General features: G+C 39.5%; 3 protein-coding genes across 10 annotated transcripts in view; 1 reads left to right on the top strand and 2 right to left on the bottom strand.

The window, feature by feature from the left end:
• Window positions 1-30: 30 nt before the first annotated feature.
• LOC124180394 (ATP-dependent Clp protease ATP-binding subunit clpX-like, mitochondrial) lies at window positions 31-4345 on the bottom strand. Of its 8 annotated transcripts, none has more exons than XM_046565855.1 (7): window positions 4225-4345; window positions 3510-3649; window positions 3068-3295; window positions 2792-2940; window positions 2291-2480; window positions 885-1789; window positions 31-741 (listed from the first exon to the last, which is right to left on the bottom strand). In XM_046565855.1, the coding sequence occupies exons 2-7, from the start codon at window positions 3577-3579 to the stop codon at window positions 487-489; spliced, it is 1797 nt and encodes a 598-aa protein (XP_046421811.1). In that variant the 5' UTR covers window positions 3580-3649; window positions 4225-4345; the 3' UTR covers window positions 31-486. The 8 variants fall into 8 exon arrangements, with proteins under 8 accessions (XP_046421811.1, XP_046421813.1, XP_046421808.1 ...); XM_046565857.1 differs by having other exon boundaries at window positions 3510-3646; window positions 4225-4337; XM_046565852.1 differs by having other exon boundaries at window positions 4171-4324.
• Window positions 4346-5490: 1145 nt separating this feature from the next.
• LOC124180397 (serum response factor-binding protein 1-like) lies at window positions 5491-7273 on the top strand. The gene is made up of 2 exons (XM_046565862.1): window positions 5491-5645; window positions 5914-7273. Exons 1-2 carry the CDS (start codon window positions 5619-5621, stop codon window positions 7171-7173), a joined length of 1287 nt encoding a protein of 428 aa, XP_046421818.1. The 5' UTR covers window positions 5491-5618; the 3' UTR covers window positions 7174-7273.
• Window positions 7274-8287: 1014 nt separating this feature from the next.
• The window catches only part of LOC124180393 (elongation factor-like GTPase 1), a 104062-nt gene continuing 92951 nt past the window's right edge, over window positions 8288-19398 (bottom strand). Inside the window, exons 4-5 of the mRNA XM_046565851.1 lie at window positions 17349-17536; window positions 8288-9261 (exon numbers count right to left, since the gene is read on the bottom strand). Of these exons, the coding sequence (XP_046421807.1) occupies window positions 9073-9261; window positions 17349-17536 (377 nt within the window). The 3' untranslated portion in view covers window positions 8288-9072. The remainder of the gene's footprint in view (window positions 9262-17348; window positions 17537-19398) is intronic.

Raw genomic sequence — 19398 nt, 5'->3', positions numbered from 1 at the left:
ATATAGTATATATATATATATAGTATATATAGAGTGATAGTCTTGAGTTGCCCTGTATATTATACATTATGTAGATAATATTGAATGTGTATGTGATAAAAAAAATACGTTTAACAATAGTATCGCTTTATTTCCGATAATATCATACGCATTCCTGCATAAATTTAATTAACTAAAATTTTTTAATTTGTTTACCTATTATATTAAAATTTTGACACCTTTTTCGAAACAAAAGAAAAAAGTATTGTACTTTTGACAATTCATCAATCTACCCGCCGCGTTTTTCAATTCCAACGGAATTAATATAAAACAAAATTATAAATTATTCACGGTTTATAATTAGGTTTTTGCACCAGTATCCTTAACATGGATAAAACATATGTACGCACTAATCAAAAATTCACGTGCAATACTTTCTGATTGTGTTTGTATCCGTGTTACAGAAACTCGAACGTGAGGATCCTAGGTAAACAGTGTTTTCCTGGGTTAATTCTGAACATGCTGTGCTTGTGGTAGTTCATCGTCATTAGTTTCGCCACGACGCATGTATTGCGGTTTATCATCACCACGAACACAGGCATCTGTAACGTGTACAGACAGTACGTCGCTTCCCGGAACTTCGAACATTGGTTCCAACAACAAGGATTCCATTATCGCCCTCAAACCGCGAGCCCCCGTTTTCCGTTCCATAGCAAGATCCGCGATAGAGGCCAATGCATCAGGCGAAAAACTGAGATCCACCTGATAAAATACAACGTTACATACCATAATACGTTATTATTTCTATTTAACGTACCAATTTCTTCTCGTTCCGGTAACGATCCATGTTATGCAATGTTATATCGATTGACTTTATATTAAATAGGTAAATAATATGCCTTTACCTTGTCCATAGAGAACAGCATTTGATATTGAGGTACCATTGCGTTCTTTGGTTCGGTGAGGATTCTTACAAGCATATCTCTGTTGAGAGTATGGAAAGGAACGAGAACTGGAAATCGTCCAACGAACTCCGGTATCATACCAAAGTCGATAAGATCTCTGGCTTCCACTTGTCTCAGCAGAATGTCTTTCTCTTTATTGTCGTCTTCCGTCGAAGGAGACATATTTGCAACGTCGGCAAGACTCGCTGCTCTACGTCCTGGACTTTCAGACGACGGTGTAGCCCCAAAGCCCAAGTATTTTTCGTTCTTTCGACGCGACACAAGCCTGTCAAGTCCGTTGTACGCCCCCGATGCGACGAACAATATATTCGTGGTATCCACTTGAAGAGTATCTCCTCTTAGTTTTCTAGAACTGTTTTTCTCCGGAACATTGACAATGGTTCCTTCCAACATCTTCAACATGCCCTGCTGCACGCCTTCCCCCCCAACATCTCTGAGTTGATGAATACCAGGAACTGCTCCGATCTTGTCAACTTCGTCGAGGAAAACAATACCCATTTGTGCTCGATCGACAACATAGTTTGCATCCTGAAGAAGCTTCGCTATGACACTTTCTATGTCTTCTCCAACGTAACCAGCTTGGGTCAGCGTGGTGCAGTCACAGATGGCGAAAGGAACGTCAAGGCATTGAGCAATTGTCTGGGCTAATAGGGTCTTCCCTGAACCTGTTGGTCCCAGCAGGAGTATATTACTTTTCTCCAATTTTAATTGATGCTGTTTGCTGTCTAAGATGTCGGACCCGGTGTTCGACTGACTGCCGGATGATTTTTGCTGATCGGCGCCTGGCGCAACGTGCTGAAATCCAACCCCGAGCGAGTTTCCTATACTCGATATGTGAAGAAGGTCTACAAAAGAAAAGTGTGCAACTTCATTAAGTTCATGTCCATTTCTCATATGCAAGCGGTGCTGGTGGCAGGACATTTCTCTGAGATCAGCGAGAAGAGTTGTTTGGTGATTTCACAATATGTACACTGTTGCAAATGCTCAGCCCATTTAGAATAGCAAATATCAAAGTGACTTAATTGATCACATTGTGAAAAAATGAACTAAAACTTAGAAAAATGACTTGACCAGCACTGAAAAATTATATTTTAATAATATGATCCAGGGGACTTGACGTTAACTTAAAACTTACAGCTCAGTGTATTTTAATATTCTTACTTGCTGAATCGAAATTCCACCTCAAATTAGACTAAAGAATACCACTGTAAGAGTAAAACGCGAATCTTGAAGTATGCACAGATGTGTTACTGGCACGTTTTTACTATTTTCGGAAACGAAAAAAAACACAGAACTGAAACTAAAATACACCTACTTATAGGTTTATTTTGGCAATTGTTAATTACGTGGTTTGAGACCTCTATGTGTGAATGGGTGATTGGATTCCTGCGTTGCTACCTGGGTAGCATTGACTGGGGTTGCATTTTGCATTGGCAGATTGTTGTGTATCCGTTTATAGTGGTTGTACACAGCGACACTGAGGACCTTTTTTGCATATTCTTGACCAATGACATGCTTGTTCAAGTACTCAAAGATCTGGAATAAATAAAACGCTTATTACAAATCATGAATGTTTAATAAAGATCTAATTAAATCTACTTGACAAACTAGCTAATTTTATGTCGCCATCCCTATAAAGCATTATTATAAGTTTATACATCAAGGTAGCTTGCCACTTGGCTAAGGTTCAATAAGTTATTCCTAGACTGTACGCAGAGCTAATATAATCACTTCTCAATAACAATATAAACATTCCGAAACAAACGGAGGTTTATAAATAGCTGCATATAAAAACTGGTTAATAATTAAATTAAATGAAATATCCAAAGATATCAAACAAATCCAACCTTCTTGGGTGGCGGTGGTGGTTTCCTATAAAATCCTTGCTTTGGCTCTTCAGGCCTTAATGCCTCTTTCAAGGTTCTTTTGGAGTCAATTTCGGACAGAACAACAAAGAAATGATGACACTTTTCGCATTTGACAAACCTCGTTGATGCTGAAAAGAGCAATTACCTCATTACTCATAACATAATACGTCATTCCGTTTAAAAATATTATGCTATGCAGCTGCTCTGCCAAGCCCTGAATAAACAGATAATACACAAATGAATGTCCGTACTTACAGACAAATGTTTCAACATGAGTGCAAGGATCTCCACACTTTGGACAAGTGAGGGTATTCTTTTTCCCTCCACCAGTACCGCTACTTCCGTTATTTGCCGATGTTCCCGAGGGAGGATTGCTACTTCCCGCATCTTTATTTGGTGGCGGTGGACTATCACTGGGTGATTTGGCGAGAGGACTGGTCGTGACTATCGATCGGGTAGCTACGACTCTGACAATTTTGTGTACTGTGGAAAGTATCAACCAAAGAATTAATGATGTATATACTTACGACAGTTTGAGACATGGTCAATATATTATTGGATGTTGGTCACTGCTTTTACTTATGGGCTTGATAAATGTCGAAGGGGCAAGCATTGATATGTCATAACAAAAAGGATATCAATGAAAATGGTACAATAGATATTTTAAGGTAATTAAATTCAGGCGGCAATAACTTACGATGATTAGTCATATGGTTGGAAGAAGCTAAGCGACCTGCACTGACCAAACAACATCGAACGCAGCTCATCCTGCTGGTAACCTCTTCTTGGAGGGAGGTGTTTTAACACAGAGATGAATTCTTGCTAAAATTACAGCTGCTGTAAAACAGATTTCTTAGAATTTCAAGAATTGATGAATTTTGGGGACGGATTGACGTTGTGAGTTAGTAATTGAGAAACGCGAGTTCAAGGATGAATTGCATGTTTGACTCTTATTTGCATTCTTTCATCTGTATTTTAATTTGTGTTGTTAATTTTTTTTCGGGAGGTTTGATTAAGCGAAGATTATGACTGATAACGGAATTGCAATGTAAGAAAAAAAGGGAAGCGATACGCAAGAAAACAAAAACAAGACGATAGGTTCACAGAGTTTCTGACGCGAGCATTGCAACATTTGGCATAAGATAAGGGTGAAGCAAAAATGTAAATTTATAACCCAAGGTACTGCCACTGACAGAGGGAAACATACGTATGTATGCGCCGCAGCAAGTAGCGACATAATAAAAACAATTGCGATTTTGCAATGATGGAAAAAAATTAGTCAAGGTCAGCGTGTAGCCAGGTGGTAAAATATTATCGACGGGTAAATTATTGGTTGAAATTTATTTACTAAAACTTACTAACTGTCAACAACGCGTCACTTTCAGGACGGAGTAAATAGAAATACAATTCACCTTGCGGATCGTAACATGCAATGCAAGATGTGGAAATCTCAAAAGGCCTCTAACTACGTGACACATAGAGAAACTACCGCGACATCTTTCGGAAAAATTGGCATACCGACTCAAACGACTTCTTCTTACCACTATCACCATTCAACTCCCGCCAAATCACAAAGTACCAAACGCATGTAGATCGTCATCAGAGAGCTTATTCTGGAAATCCTCACTATTCCCAATATTTTTATTAAACGGATTCATTTAAACCGTGAAGTAACAATATTTTATTTAAGAAAATCATCTACCATACAAATTGAGTTTCGACTCACCGACACCAACGATCAGAAGAAACCAATACGTGATCTGAGTGGCGGCTCACTAGCATACCGACAATGATGATCTGCCATTTTCTATTTCATGCTTTAGAAAGAGACGGTGAATCTGTTGTTATCGACCGGATACCACAGCAACGTTTTTACTTACCGACAAACAATGCAAGTTATGTAAATTACTGACGAACATTTTGCTCACTTGGCCCAATGATCTGGATCTCTTTAATGGGATATGGTTAATTAATGATATAAGTACCTGATTTATGGCGCGATAGATTCGCAGTGATTGCGTTATCGAGCATTGAAATATATTCACAATTCTACGTGCATTTATCTGCTACTGCTCCATTTAATTAAATTGCAAAATATAATTGACAACGTTCTCAAAACCCTCCTTTATTGTTTCAAACTATCCTATTCCGATTTCTTGACCCTTGTGTCCGTGAGTCACCTAATGGTAAGTACTAAGTAGTGAGTAAATTGCTGGGTACGATAATGAGGCATCTTTCCATTTGTTTATATCGCGGGTGTCTCACTCATTCTTAATTGTAACAGAGATCAGTCGTTGGTAACTATTGGCATAAATAATAATGGAGCGCTCACTGCATGGCTCCTTATGTTGCTGGCTTTTCGGAGATAGAGATAGCTCAGAGGCGAAGTACTGTGTCTTGCTCCGATACGGTCTTTCAAAAAACTTGCACACCAAAAATCAGTGCCCCATTCACACGCGTTTTCTGTCGCACATCATTGACGTTATATTTTTTACTTAGACTTTCTCACGCATGCGCACTGCGGAAGTAACTAGTAGAAAGAGACCGAACTTCACCCCGAGCTATCTCTTTTTTCGGAACCCCCACCACCGCAGTGAGCATTCCAGTATTATTATATTTCAGTGTTGGTAACGCTGTGCCATCGATTCTCGTACCACATGTCAAATAGAAACGGCGAAAAATGTAAATCGAGATTCGATTTAGGGATCTTTGCGTCGTAAATTTAATAAACACGTGGTCAAGTGTCAGATTCTATGTTCAGGCTCTAATATCATCGAGACTCCTTTTGCTAACCAGTATCTTTGCAATGTCGAAGATTGAAATAAATAACGAGGTAAGTTACGCCCATGTCAGAATACATTGCGTTTCTAACTCATCGCGTTAAAAGCTTTTAGGTTAACATTCGCAAACTACGGAAACCGTGCAAAAAAAAGTGTAAAATCTGCTTCTGGGCATACAGAAAATCTGTGTATGATTCTAGATTGTCCACGGCGTTTTTTAAAGTTTCATCAAGTAGACTCGATGCCATTTGTTCAATAAAAAACTTTTCTTTCTCATGCTTAGGTGAGGTTAGATTAACCATTCCAATTCTAATTTTATAGATCGTGTTAATGAGGCACTGCGTGCGACGAGCCCGGCTGCATATTATACGGAAATTGATCAGACAAGCGGGGATGTTGCGTTCGAAGAAGGGAGACGACAAACGGCTGGAGAAGTATAAAAAGAAGGCAGACAAACTGTGCAGCGAAGTTGCTGCGCTTAAAAAATTAGCTGAGGATGAGGTGACTAAATTTGCCATTACGAATAGTCGAAGCATGGGAGAGATACTGTCAGACGAAAAATCTGGGCCAGAAATTTGTGTAATGGTCAGATTAGCGAACAACAAAGTTATCGCCGACAGAGTGGTAAAATTCAAAGAGAAGTTTCCAAATTATGAGGACCAGTTGGGACCAGGAAAACGAAAGCTGTATAAAATGCAACGAAAGGCAGGTAAAACGGTTCAGAAGCATGCCGACAGGCAAGCTGACAGAACCGCTGTGCCAAATTTTGAGCAAAGAGACACGATAAGTCGCAATTCAAACGACAATGCGGATGACGAAGCGGAGTCTGTGCAAACTGGATTAGAAATAGTTGATCCTTTGCCAGAGAAGACTGAGTGTAACGAGGCTCAACAGGAACCAAACGAAACTGCGGATTCTGATTTTATGGACAAAATTGTAAACACGGATAAAAAGCAATCGAGGCCAGTTAAATCGAACAGAAATGAACGAAAAGTCAAATCATCCAAGGAGGATAAATTGCGGGGAATATCTGTAACGAGTAGAGAAGCTACGGTAAAAAGTTTCACCGAATTTTTGGAGGGAAATGACGCGGAAAAAATTTCTCCCATCATTGAAGTTGGAGAACCGGAAATAACGGCGGATAAAATTGTCCTTGAGAAAGAGGTGGATTCATTTTTTGTGACCGAAAACGGGGAAGATGGGTACCTGAGCGTTGTGGTCCCCAAGTCGAAGGTAATGGAGGGTGAAAATGAAGATGACAACGCGACCGCTGCCGGAGGTCGTAAGTGGAAGAATTTCGGCGGAAACGCGAGAGAGTCGAACGCAGCTAGAAACGGCAGATTCTTCGACAAGATTGACGGAAGCGAGAGGAGAAAACCGGATAGAAGTAGCGGGTTCAAGGCACACGAAAATCGACCGCATAACGGCGATCCGAGGAAAAGGTCAAGAGCCGATTTTCACGGTGGTGATAATAAGGCGACCGCCGAAAATATGCATCCGTCTTGGGCGGCAAAGAAAAAGCAGCAGGAGATATTAAAGCTCGGTTTCCTAGGGAAGAAAATCGTCTTCGATGATGCTTGATGCGCCCGAATCCAAAATTAGTATTTATTTACGCCGCGTGAATTGGTCATGGATCTTGTACAGAAGCAGCAAAATACAGTTTATCACATAAGCACATGTACTCGCATTTTTTCTCGCTTTTTTTTTACTCGCACCCTACTATGCCCAATAATAACATTGCCTGATGCCATCCACGAATATCTTGAAAGCTACGAAGTCCCCGAGGTCGGACATTCTGAAACTTGTGTAGCTAGTCAATTTTAAGAGCAGGCAATTTTTTAGCGTACATTTGTATTACGTAGCGGGCGAACGTTCCAGTGAAGTTTAAACTTAGTACGCGAATTTTTATATAGTTGTGATGATAAATCCACGGTCTAGACTTACTTGGTTAGCATAACAATAAAATTAGCTGTAACACTGCAACCAATCACTCGTCAATTTTGCTCATATCAAAAATTGACCACTTGATTCTTTCAATAAATACGATTCCTTGAGCTGAAACAATAAATTGTGTAGTTTTGCGTGAGTGAAGCATAATGCATGTGCAAGGGAATTTACCTCGCTAAATTCTCAGGCTTCGTGTCTTCCAACCAGGTTAAAATGATGACTAAACTATTCTCGCTATATTATTTTGCTTGGTGAGAAATAATACCCGACGACTGTCGAGTGCTTGAAATGATCGCGGAGTTGAAATGAAATTGCAAGCGTGTTACTGTCGACCATATTGATATTGTGTCAGCGTTTTGATATTTTCCAAATATTTTTTTTGCGTTACTATATTATTATTAAAGTAACGTTTAGTCTTCGAATACGAGTATCTTACTTGCTCTACACTGTATTTTTCGATAATTTCAACGATACGTTATTCGATTGATTTGAACGTAATACCTATGCATTATTGCAGGTTCAGGAGCTAACAAACTGCTGTATTATGTATATCCATATAAGTACAGATTGCAAAATATGTTGATTACATGGATAGAGTGGAAACGTAAAAAACATTTCAACATTATCATTTATTGTAAAAATTTATGCGAAAATACGACATGTTACTATATAACATTATAATACCGATTATGAATAATAACACATACCTATATAAACCTCATAAGAAATTTTGTCAATTTTTGTTTTGTGTGTTTTCACGTATCAAATTTGTATACTCCAGCAACAACCTGCGTCAGATACGCGTAATAGATAACGTGATTATGTACATAGATAAATAATGTACATATATGTGTATTCAAGTGATATATACATAAACATTAACATATTGACGCTATAAAATCAAGGAAAAATAAATTGTAAATGAAAACCAAAAATGAAACAAGACTAAATAACGGCGATTGTCCGTAATAGAAAAGCAGGGAACGAAAAATGTAATAAAATGTAAGAAGTAAAACGTGGCTGTATGGTTACCCAACCGAGGACCGTTAAATAAAATTAGAAGTAAAAATTCACCGAAAAATTTACTCCACGAAAATCAAATAAAACCTTCTTTTAGGTCTGCTGCAGTTATACGTAGCAGTCTATACGAGTTTACCCAAATGATAAATCATCGGGATTGGTATACATGTGCAACATAAATTTAACGAATTTCGAAAGAAATGAATAATTCTTGCCGGGGGCGGAACCGAACGGAACGATCAGGGGTCGAGCGGAGCTTTTACGACCGAAGCTGAGGCTTCGGGTGTACCTATTACGCGCTGAAGATCCACAAAAGGATCTGAATAATGGAAAATGGTTTGTATACATATTGATGGGAGCTGGGATCAGTGTGTTTTATACAAAGTGAAGAAGCCATCGGTCGACGCCACCGTCGAGAAGTGAGCAGCTTGTGTATTTCTGTATATAACACATATACATAAATAAGGGAGTAGGAAATCCTGGCGAAGAACGGTACGTTCAAGAAAGGGTATATTATTTATTCTTCGAAAGAGTCCGCTGCTTCTCGCCGTGTGTAACTAGCTGGGAGTCGACCGGAAGTCCTTTCCTACGTCGGACGAGGTCCATGTACCGCTTCGCTCGGTTACCGCTGTCTGGTTTCTCGCCAAAGTGGAGGTACTCCTCTTCCGTCGACGGCACCCAGTACGGATCTTGCTCGATCACCTGCGACAAGAACTTGCCTGGTTATCCTCTACCTGCCTACGGCCCATTATCCTAAAACGGGGTAACCAGATATCTGGATGTTTGCTTGATCACTCCTCGTTCACAAAAAACAAACAATCGAGAAGGGCAAACATTTATCTCGGAAGGATAATAGCCGGAAATTCGAGCCATCGAACGCGGTCTTGATTAATTTCAGGGATAAATGGAGATCACATGTACAAAGAATTACTTTGCATACTCATTCGGTTGCCGCTGTCAATATTCTAAAACTTCCTCTTGGCATGGCGAGACAACGACACGTTATGCTCGTAGGATTGTCAATAATTATTGCCTGAAGATGATTGGCCGTGGCCGATCGAAACGTCGCAACCATTTGAGCAATTAATAAAAGGATATTCTACCATGACCAACTTCGACGAGTCGTTTTTAATATATATATAACCACATCGGTCGCGAATTTCAAACTTCTTACGAATAAAACGGTACGATTCTGATATAGGTAAGGTAACGTGAGGCACGACGTTCCCCCTGAAAAATGTGCCAGACAAGATTAAAAAAAATGATATTTTAGAGATAAGCTGTAAGTGCTTCGGAATGTAAATTTTTTTGGTCATAAATGTCCATAGATAATCAATGATTTATTCAATACAGGTGGAATTAAAGGATGCACAATTATTGAAAAGACAAAAAATGTAGAACATTTTTTTAAATCATTTTTTCATAGTGTTCCGGTTTTATTTGTATTTTTATTCGAACATGTGGCAATGCAATGATGAATTTGTTCGAGATAGATCGAAACAACTTGTATCCAGTGCTCAAAAGCCACAAAAAATAATTAGCGGTTTAGGCGATCCGTCGTGCTCCAGGTTACTCTACATACATTTCGAAAAATGTTGTTGAAATTGTTTCAAGAGATAGAATAATTCTCAGGAGAGTTTTTTTTCAGATTTCAACGAACAAAGTCGTAGATTAATTGTATATATGAGTTCTGAAAAGTATCAAAAGTAGTTTCGTTTATTGGAAAATTGACGAATGTACCGAGGAGTGATAATGTCGACTGCATGATGAGATTGAAGATCTGTTATCTGTAATTACGCAAGTTTCGTTAATATAATTACGGTAAAAACAAATGTTTACAATGATCCCGAGATGAAAATATTCCGCACGGTTGTCTTACGATGAGCTAGCTAAACGTTTTTATACCGTACCACATGATAGTAGAAAAGTATGTATGAAGCATTTTTATGACTTGTGATTACTATTCTTTTTGAATAAAGTGACTAGTAGTGCATATTCTTTGCAACTTTTGCGATAATTTGATGTTTGTGCAACAACAAAGTCTTCAACTGAAAAAAATTGTACTCAAATAAACGATAAGCAATAAATATAGTATCGAGAGTATGGTAACAAGACTAAACGATAACTAAAACCGTAGGAAATTCTCTTGAAATTGTAAGAATATTGAAATAGTTATCGTAACGGTATAGCATATTTCGACAAAAATATCCTACAACGCCATATTATGTAACCCATACAGTAGTAACAAAGTAAAATTTTCTTCAACGATGGTGAAATGGACATTTTATTACATCTATTATACATTACATACCTTGCCTACCAAATGCACGAGGTTTATACGTGGGCATTATAGATATACATATACATTATACACATGGCCAGGGCTACCAGAATCCTCTCCATCCGCCTCTCGCATGCCTACATATTCGTCTGCATGGACAAAACTTTCCCGCGCGCGGTAAGCTCTTGCGTAAGTCGGTAGCACTCTGAATTAGTGAGGCCCCCACCAGGGGCCTTCCACTTCTCACCCCTCCACCTCCGCCGTCGAAACCTCAGCCACCCTCCGGCCGTTTACAGCCCAAACTTTCCTTCGTCACGTACATACGCACGGATATAAAACGCGAAGTTTGTGTATACATATACAGGTATAGCGCATCCTCGACCAATCCCGACGGTTAATTTTTCGTTCCTCGTTCGCGTGTGTGTTCCGTTGTGCGTCGCCCCTCCAGTAGAAAATCCGGCGCCTCATCCAGCTCCTCTTCTCTTCTCTTCTCTTTTTTTTCCTCTTCTCTCACCTTCCCGCACCTTGTTGCCCCCGTATAAGATGTATATATGCGTACATGTATATATACGAATACACATCGCTTCCTCTATCCGCTCCCGATCCTTCCTCCAGGTTCTCTGCTTTTTTTTTTCCTCTTTATTTCTGTCTCTCTCCACCCCGCCGCATTTACCCTCGAAATCTTTTTCTTCTCCGTCATCTCCTTTTTCTTCTTCTTCTTCTTCTTCTTCTCTGCCTCTTTTTCGCGTTCTTCTTCTTATTCTTAACCTTTTCTCTGCGCTCGGTCGTATTGAAATTTATAAGATGTGGACACCTGGCCTGCACGGGCTTCGTCGAGTAGGACGGACCCTGCAGGGACGATTTGATATTGACCCGAGCGTGGGCCTCGGTGTTGATCTAACTTCCGACAATATTTTTACAATCGGACTATACACACACACACATATATGCATATAACGCGGGAGCAGATGGTAGCCAAGCGGTTTTTGTTTCAGCCAGATTTGTTTTCGTGCTTCTTAGCGAGGTGCTCGTTGGCCGCGTCGTTGTTGTTGTGGCTTCGGAGGGATCTTCTCGCCGAGATATCCCTCATACCCTCCTTGTTCGCTTGAGGAGGCATCTTAACACCGTCGTAACCTGTTGCGTATACTGGGTTCAACGCTGTAAGTTCGCCCCCTTCGCCGCTTTCGATCGCTTTTCTTCGTCGTTCTTATATATCCTCCGTCCAGACATAACCTCTTTGTACTGCTTCCACGCCCCTCTACCGCCACACTAGATCTGTATTCTAAAATGCCACTGTTAAATGATATAAGATACACGTCTCGATAGCCGGACCTCTTTCCAACTATCTTATATACATAGATCTATCTATTTACTTCTGTATCTTCCACGTCTCGCCCTCCTTCTTACGGGTATACTTTTTTCTTTACGGAATTCGGGCGGTACGCAGGTATGCGAGGTGGTACATGTATACACACATGTGATTACAGGTATTCGGGGTTAACAGGCGAAGCGGATGAACGATTCAACAGCATTATTCGAGATCAGCTATACTACTATGCTCACAATATCCTTTGTTTACCTTTCGCCACCTGTAAACCATACCTATACGTTTCTTTACGCTCGTTAATGAGTGAAACGATAAGTAAACTATCCTTGCCGCCATGTAATTTGGAAAAAAAATTTAGTTAGATACTTGCGAGCAAGGGGAATGTTTATACAGCTGTAATAAAATTGCAAGCGTATCAACGGCGGCCATGTTAATTTTGTGTCAAAGTTTCACAGCATATTTCATTCCCGAGTTTTTAATGATTTTTCTGAATTTTAATTGTCACTTCGGTACGACAGATTGGGAAAATATCATTTCAGTGTTGAGAATTCTGCATTTAGAGTAAAATCTACTTGCATGACCGTAGGTGAATACTTTGGAACTCACCTGCTCGATTGTATTTCTAACCTAAGAGCTAACCTCAGTTATTCGTTATAGTCATAAGCATTTCGCCCAGATCAAAACGGTAATCCGTCTCTGTGGATCCAGTTACTACAATGAGCTTATATAACTTCACGCAAAGTGTAATTATAAGGAGAATGGCACGCGGAGACAATGATACTGTTAATTTATGGTTAATTGAGCAAAGGGTATAAGGTGCAGGCCGAGGAGACGGAGAAGGGGAAAGCCACGCGCTTGTAGAAAATCAGACAATAGAAGAGGGTCTCCGGTGAATCTGGCTGGAACGGGGGTTTATAAAATCAAAGCGGTCGGTGGTTTTTCCATGGATCGCGTGGTAATCTTCCGGTCGTCATAGCAGCGTCGTTCTTCTTTACTAGGTATATAATAGGTATATAGGCATGGTCTTTTTCTCGCCTATACCATGTATCTATACTGGTGCACGGCACACACCTGGACAGATATAATGTTGTTTTCTTCTAATTTTTATACCATTATACCTATATACTTATTCTGCAACCATGTGGCCATTAAGGCCAATCCAGAGAAGAACTATCCTCCATTGTATATATATATATGTAACACAGGTAGATGTATTAAGAGTTTCTCATGCAGACCAAATTTCCCGATTTCATCCATCGTCAATTACTTATTCGTTCGTTAGTTTCTTTTTACACGAAATTTCTTCATGTTATTTATTCTTCTTTTTCTTCTTTTATCCTCAGCCACCTGATATTTTATTTATACATCTATTCGTATATTTTTTTAAATTTCCTAGCTTTCACTCGTCGCCCAATATTTAACTACATTATTAGATTCCAACATGGCGTCGAAAGGTAGTGGTTGAATCAGTTGACCGTTTCGAGCAAATTACCTGAGTATTTAGGCACGAAAAATTTCGTGAAATTTGATAGGTTTTTCGATTGTCACATTAATTTGATCTACTTTAAAACGTAGAACGAAAAATGAATGTGAAAAACGACGAAGATCGTTGTGTGATAGATATAGCCGTTGTAGAATACAAGCTTAACCTGTCCTCTGTGATTAATACTGCGGGATGGGTGTTCGATACGGATGCTGGGAACAGTGGCGCGTGATGAACGATGTAAAGAATTACAGAAAATCGCTCTAGGAAGCGCACGTTCCGTATAAAACACGTCTGTATACACGTATATAGTATATATAAATACAGTGCTTTTCAGTCGAGATCGAACAAGTGAATCGTGATTTTCTAATTTTTTTTTTTTACAATTTTCACTCCACCCATTTCCAACGTTTAATACAGTTTATTTGACAAAAATTGTTGTGGAATTCACCTTGAACATGTTCATGGATATTTAAATCTATTTGACGCGGTTTGTGCATTTTTTAGCTTAATATTGTCAATTTGTTGAACTCGAGAACTCATTTTGGAATAAAAAAAATTTCAGTTCCGATATGGATAGGAAACTGGTGTTTAAAAATATTTGACGAAGATAATAAATTTCGCCCGTGAGGAGGTTATAACTGATACTTTGTGTTCAGTTAAACGAATGTCAGAGCATAGAATACACTGTGCAAGCAATTGGGCTTTTATTTCGTTTCGTTGAGGTGACGTAGAATAAGAAAAAAAATACGATAAAAAACGGTTTTTACAATCAAATCAAATATGCCTGATTATGAGTTTAAATTCCAAATTATCCGCTGCTAGATGGCGTCTCTGAATAAAAGTGAAACAACAGTGAAGAACGAATGGAAGAATAGAGAAAGGCTGGTTCGATTATTTGAAAACTTTTCGACACGTTTACTACGCGGTATTTAAAGTGTAAGATAATAAATCCGCACATAATAAGATATTAATGATTACTTTTTATCGATGAAATGATACAGCGTCGGGAAGGTAAATTGATGGAACTGATTGATTTGAAAATAATCATCAATCGACGTGAAATACGAGGTAAGAGGATGACATTCGCAACAGCGCTGTAGGGTACACAGAAAGCGGTAAACGCATTAAGAGGAAAAGAGAGAAGTATACGGAGTGAGGGGGACAGGGAGAGGAAGAAGGGAGAGGGAGTAAAAAAGCCGTGGAGGAGCTGCAGGAAACTCGTAGACAAAACACCGATGGACGTTGCTGATGGCCGTGCGTTGCGTCGTGCCCGTGCCGAGGCTCGAGACTCCTCTTCTCGCTTTGGTGCCTCTACACAGGTTTTCTTATTTCCGTCTCCGCTTGGCTTCATTCATTAATCCATTGTTATTTACAAGAAGCCCTCCGCACTGCTAACTACCGCGATTCTTCTCAATTCTCAACGATTCTCATCCATCTTTATGTCTGTATATCCCAGTATCGCGGACTTCTCTACGATTCTTCAACATTACAGGTGTGATGATTTTGTGGTTCAGGAGTTTCCGTTATCCAGCTTGACAATGCGTGGCGTTCAAGTTTCAAGTCACTTTTTCGATCGAGATCTTACATTGTCGAAACTATCATGGAACTTGAAGTTTGCGTGTAATTGTAAGAGCGAGCTTTGATATATCGAACTTGAAAATATTCAAGGCATCTGGAATGCAGCGCAGTGAAAAAATTAATGATTTTTTAATGGGCCAAGCCCGTAGAATGGACTTTTTTGGGTTCCACTTTATGGATTATAAAAGCTTATCTCGCAGTGAGAAAAATTCTGTTTTTCGACGGACTATAAGGTGTCAATCTAATACTGTCTGATGTTCATTTTCCGAATTGACCACAACAATTGTTCTATAATATAATTCACGCTGATAAATTTTAACAGCGACATTTAGACAGTGTATTAACAGTGACCGCCAGTCACATCTTTTGATCCTTAATGCCCTAAGGCATAGCTTTCTTTTTATTCTGAATCGCATTCGATGAATTCTTGAATCTCAAAGCCGATACAAAGTTAAGGTACCGTCAGATTCTACGATGATGTCATCATTCCAGAATTTCTATGACGACTGGATCGTCGGTTTCCCAGTTCCTCTCCTTCTTTCTTATTCATAGGAATGCTCATTTGTCGGAGTAAGAATGTCAAATTATTTAGTTTATCTGGCGCGGTACATGGAATCCAGACGGAATCCGTTAACCATTTAAATGGAAGAAGAAGAATGTTAGATAACACAATCATCTAGGGTAAACAGGCACACACGTATAGAACCGAGCGAAGATCTGCCTCCTGAGAAATTAATAAGTAAGGCTGTCGCTGGGTCTAATCTCTCCCAGTCTCTCCGTGGAAGATTCGAGGTGGGTATTAAATACATAGGGAGCAGGTTATACATGGGCATTTACCTCGCACATGGGCGTTCGTAGAATAACAGACAATTAATTTTTGGGTACCTACAGATGAGAATTAAGTGGGAGGCTCCGGTCGGCAGGTATAAGGCGTATAATGCACCTACTGTACCCTGCACTTCAGGGCCTTCCCCAATTTCCATCCCGGTCGGAATACCTGGAGTCCTGCAGTGGCCGTCGATTCTCCCTGTTCTCGGAGGAGTTATCAGGGCCTCACGGTCACCCGGAGGCGTCTCTTTTGCGATTTCTCACTTCTCGCTGGGTCCCTCCGTTTCTGCGGCATTATTCCACGACTCGGGAGAGAAAGAGGCAGAAGAGCTGAGCACGGAAAGATTGCCGGGTGCGATTAGCCTGTGGCGAAGTGTCGACCGGGCCCCGGACGTGTAAGTTGGGCCCCTCCGGCCAAGTACAGCCGAATAGACACAGGCCATTCAGGGCTCCATTGAGCGAGGCTGGAAGAGGCTTGCGGTATTGTTGACCCGTCACAGGTTGATTGTCTCCATTGTTGCCGGGACAATGGGCCCGCGGGGGCCTGAAACTTACACTTCGATGTGGCTCGAGAGGGCCGGGCCCTGATTTCATTTACCTACATTCCAGCTCCGGGAGAAGTCGACCCGAGAAGGATCCGTTTTCGGTCAGTAGCCATGGCACCTACCGAGTACCAGGGCTCATTCAAACCCCGTCATGCCTCAGTCACGACCCCCGCAGCGATGTCCGAAAACATTCGGGGCCCGCAGAATTTCACCGGAACCATTTACAGTCCTTGGCTTATTGTTATAAATTGCCTTGCAATTGCGTGCGATTTGTAACATTTCGCGTACAGATCGAGAAATTTCATTCCGTTATTAGGTTACATGTAGCTCACACTGAGACATTAGTTTTAGTAATTGTGGGTACCGTTAGAACGACGTGTAAATGTTGCAAAAGTTACAAGAAAATATAGTACAAGTTACTATTTAGTGTGATTACAGTTAAAAATACTACAATTACTAGTAATTGTTGCAACGTTAACCCATTTGCTAATATTACTAAACCATTTCAGTTCTGTGAGGCATTCGCAAAATAACTTTGCAATTTTTTCACCAGCATCAAATTATCTCAACAGGCAAATGCAAATATAGTACGAATGGCTATATTCAAAATAAATAGTGTCGGATTTTAGATTTTTTTTCTTACAGCTACAGAAGTTATTTTTAGTTAGTTTCTTCAATTTTCATTGCATCCAGAATCATATTTTTCCCTTTCTATTTTTGCTTGGTATACTTGTTACTACATACCTCCCAATGACTGAAAACCAGCTGCGGACTGGCGAGGCCGGAAGTCTGTGTTCGGAGCTCTCGAGCTAGATGAAAGCTCTCGGGTACGGGTAACGTGGCTAGAACGCGAAACTGACCACCAAAACCTGAGACACTATCCGCAGCCACAACTCGTCCCTGCCTTCGTCCAAAAACTGCGTACAGCTTGCCTGAATAACACAGAGAAATCAAAATATTACTGGAAAACCTACATAAAATGGTAAAATAATCATCGAGTTCGATTTTAGACAGATATTAAAAAGTTTGTAGAAAGAATAATTTTGTTCAGCCACAGTAAAGGCTCGACAATTAGCCGCTCGTGCAACCCTGATTAAATTATGGGTAGTAAACAAGCTTTTACCGTGCACCTTGAGATACCATGATTGAGGTTGTATTTTTCCGCAGCAACTGTAATTGAACTTTCTACAATATTTTAGTGTTTCGACAAGTGAATGAATTCGCAAAACAGTAATTTGGCTCAGCAAGGAAATATTTTCGAACTAAACTAGCTGGACACGGACTTTCTGGTTCCGGTATTATAAACCGAGGCAAGGGAAATGAAGAGGAAAAGTTGGGAGGCCGGAAGCAGCAAATCTCCCGAAAGGAGCAGAAAACATTTCTTCTCTTTATAGGTTATTGTATATGCGTAAACCGGTAAGATTTCACGGTCCGATGAAGAGACAAAGGGCAAACTCATTGTCAGTGAGTTCCGTTCGGGTATTTTTGCTGCGGTACGGGAGTAATGGAAGTATCGAGATTAAGGCTAATAGCTGAGGGACCCGAACGGTCGAGCTCTCTTCACAAAACTGATTGAAACGATACTCCAATTGCGACACGGACAGATTTTTTTTACTGTACAGTCACTGAGTTTAAAATTATGTAGACTCATCTTGCCTATAAATAAAATTTTCTAGCCTATCTATTTTTTTTACGAAAGTCTGATTCGATCGCAGGATAACATGATTTTTTATTCTCGTTTTCGACGGAATGTAAAATTGATTTTTTTAATCTTGCGAATAATTTATCAATTTAGATCCAGGAAATAAATTTTTGTTTTCAAAATTTCCCTGATAACCGTAACACCGTTTATAAATAATTCTACGATTTCAACCGAAATCCACTGATTTGCTTCAACAATAATTTCCTTGATAGATTATAAAATTCTCGGTTACAACAACCACCTCACATCGTCTAAACAAAATTATGTGACATCGACCAGAACCGCCTTTTTTTTTCTTTTTTAAATTGTGAAATTTCATATACATAATTCACTGTTTTCGCCCGCTATTTAAAATTTCCCCCACAATAACCTATTATCGTAATCGTAGTTTAGAAAGAATCCTGCGGTATAAATGAAACTTTCGCATCAGTTCTGTTTCGCAAATAAAATATAAAATGCATTAGTATTTTCTTACACACATAGTTTTCTGGGTCGTATAATAAACTCATCAAGTAAATATCGCAGTGATCGTAGAGAAAAAAAATTCTCCGACGTCGAATAAATGTCTTCGAACTAATCCGACAAATTTACTTGCAAGGTTACGAATAAAAATTCACTGACACATTAAAATTCTCGGTTCTACACGTTTGCCTGACAAGCAGAAACTCAGATAAAAATAACACGATTGTCGTCGATGTAATTAAAAATTCTGCGTGTTCAAGAAAACCTGCCTGTCATTCATTCAACATTTTTCAAACGAATGATGTTTAATTTAACGTTGTCATTTTTCAAACTTTCGTGACAATTAATCACCGTTAGATTAACAAGAAAAAAAAAATAAATAAATAAAAATAAAATAAAATAAACAGAAAAAAATAATCAAACAAACGCCTTTACCATTGCTATTAAACTCTGAACAAAACAATAAACAAAAAAATTCGTGATAAAAATATTCGGCCCGTATATTGATCCCTACGTATATACCAAATCCGCGAAAGTCAGAGACTGAAAAAACCGTACCCTGAGTCCCAAAAATATTGGGACCAAACCTAACGTAACATCGATATACGTATAAGCAGGTATATAATGTGT

This window comes from Neodiprion fabricii, chromosome 4, assembly GCF_021155785.1.
Source record: "Neodiprion fabricii isolate iyNeoFabr1 chromosome 4, iyNeoFabr1.1, whole genome shotgun sequence".
In the NCBI taxonomy this organism is placed as follows: Eukaryota; Metazoa; Arthropoda; class Insecta; order Hymenoptera; family Diprionidae; genus Neodiprion; species Neodiprion fabricii.
This window is presented reverse-complemented; position numbering and strand designations above follow the sequence as displayed.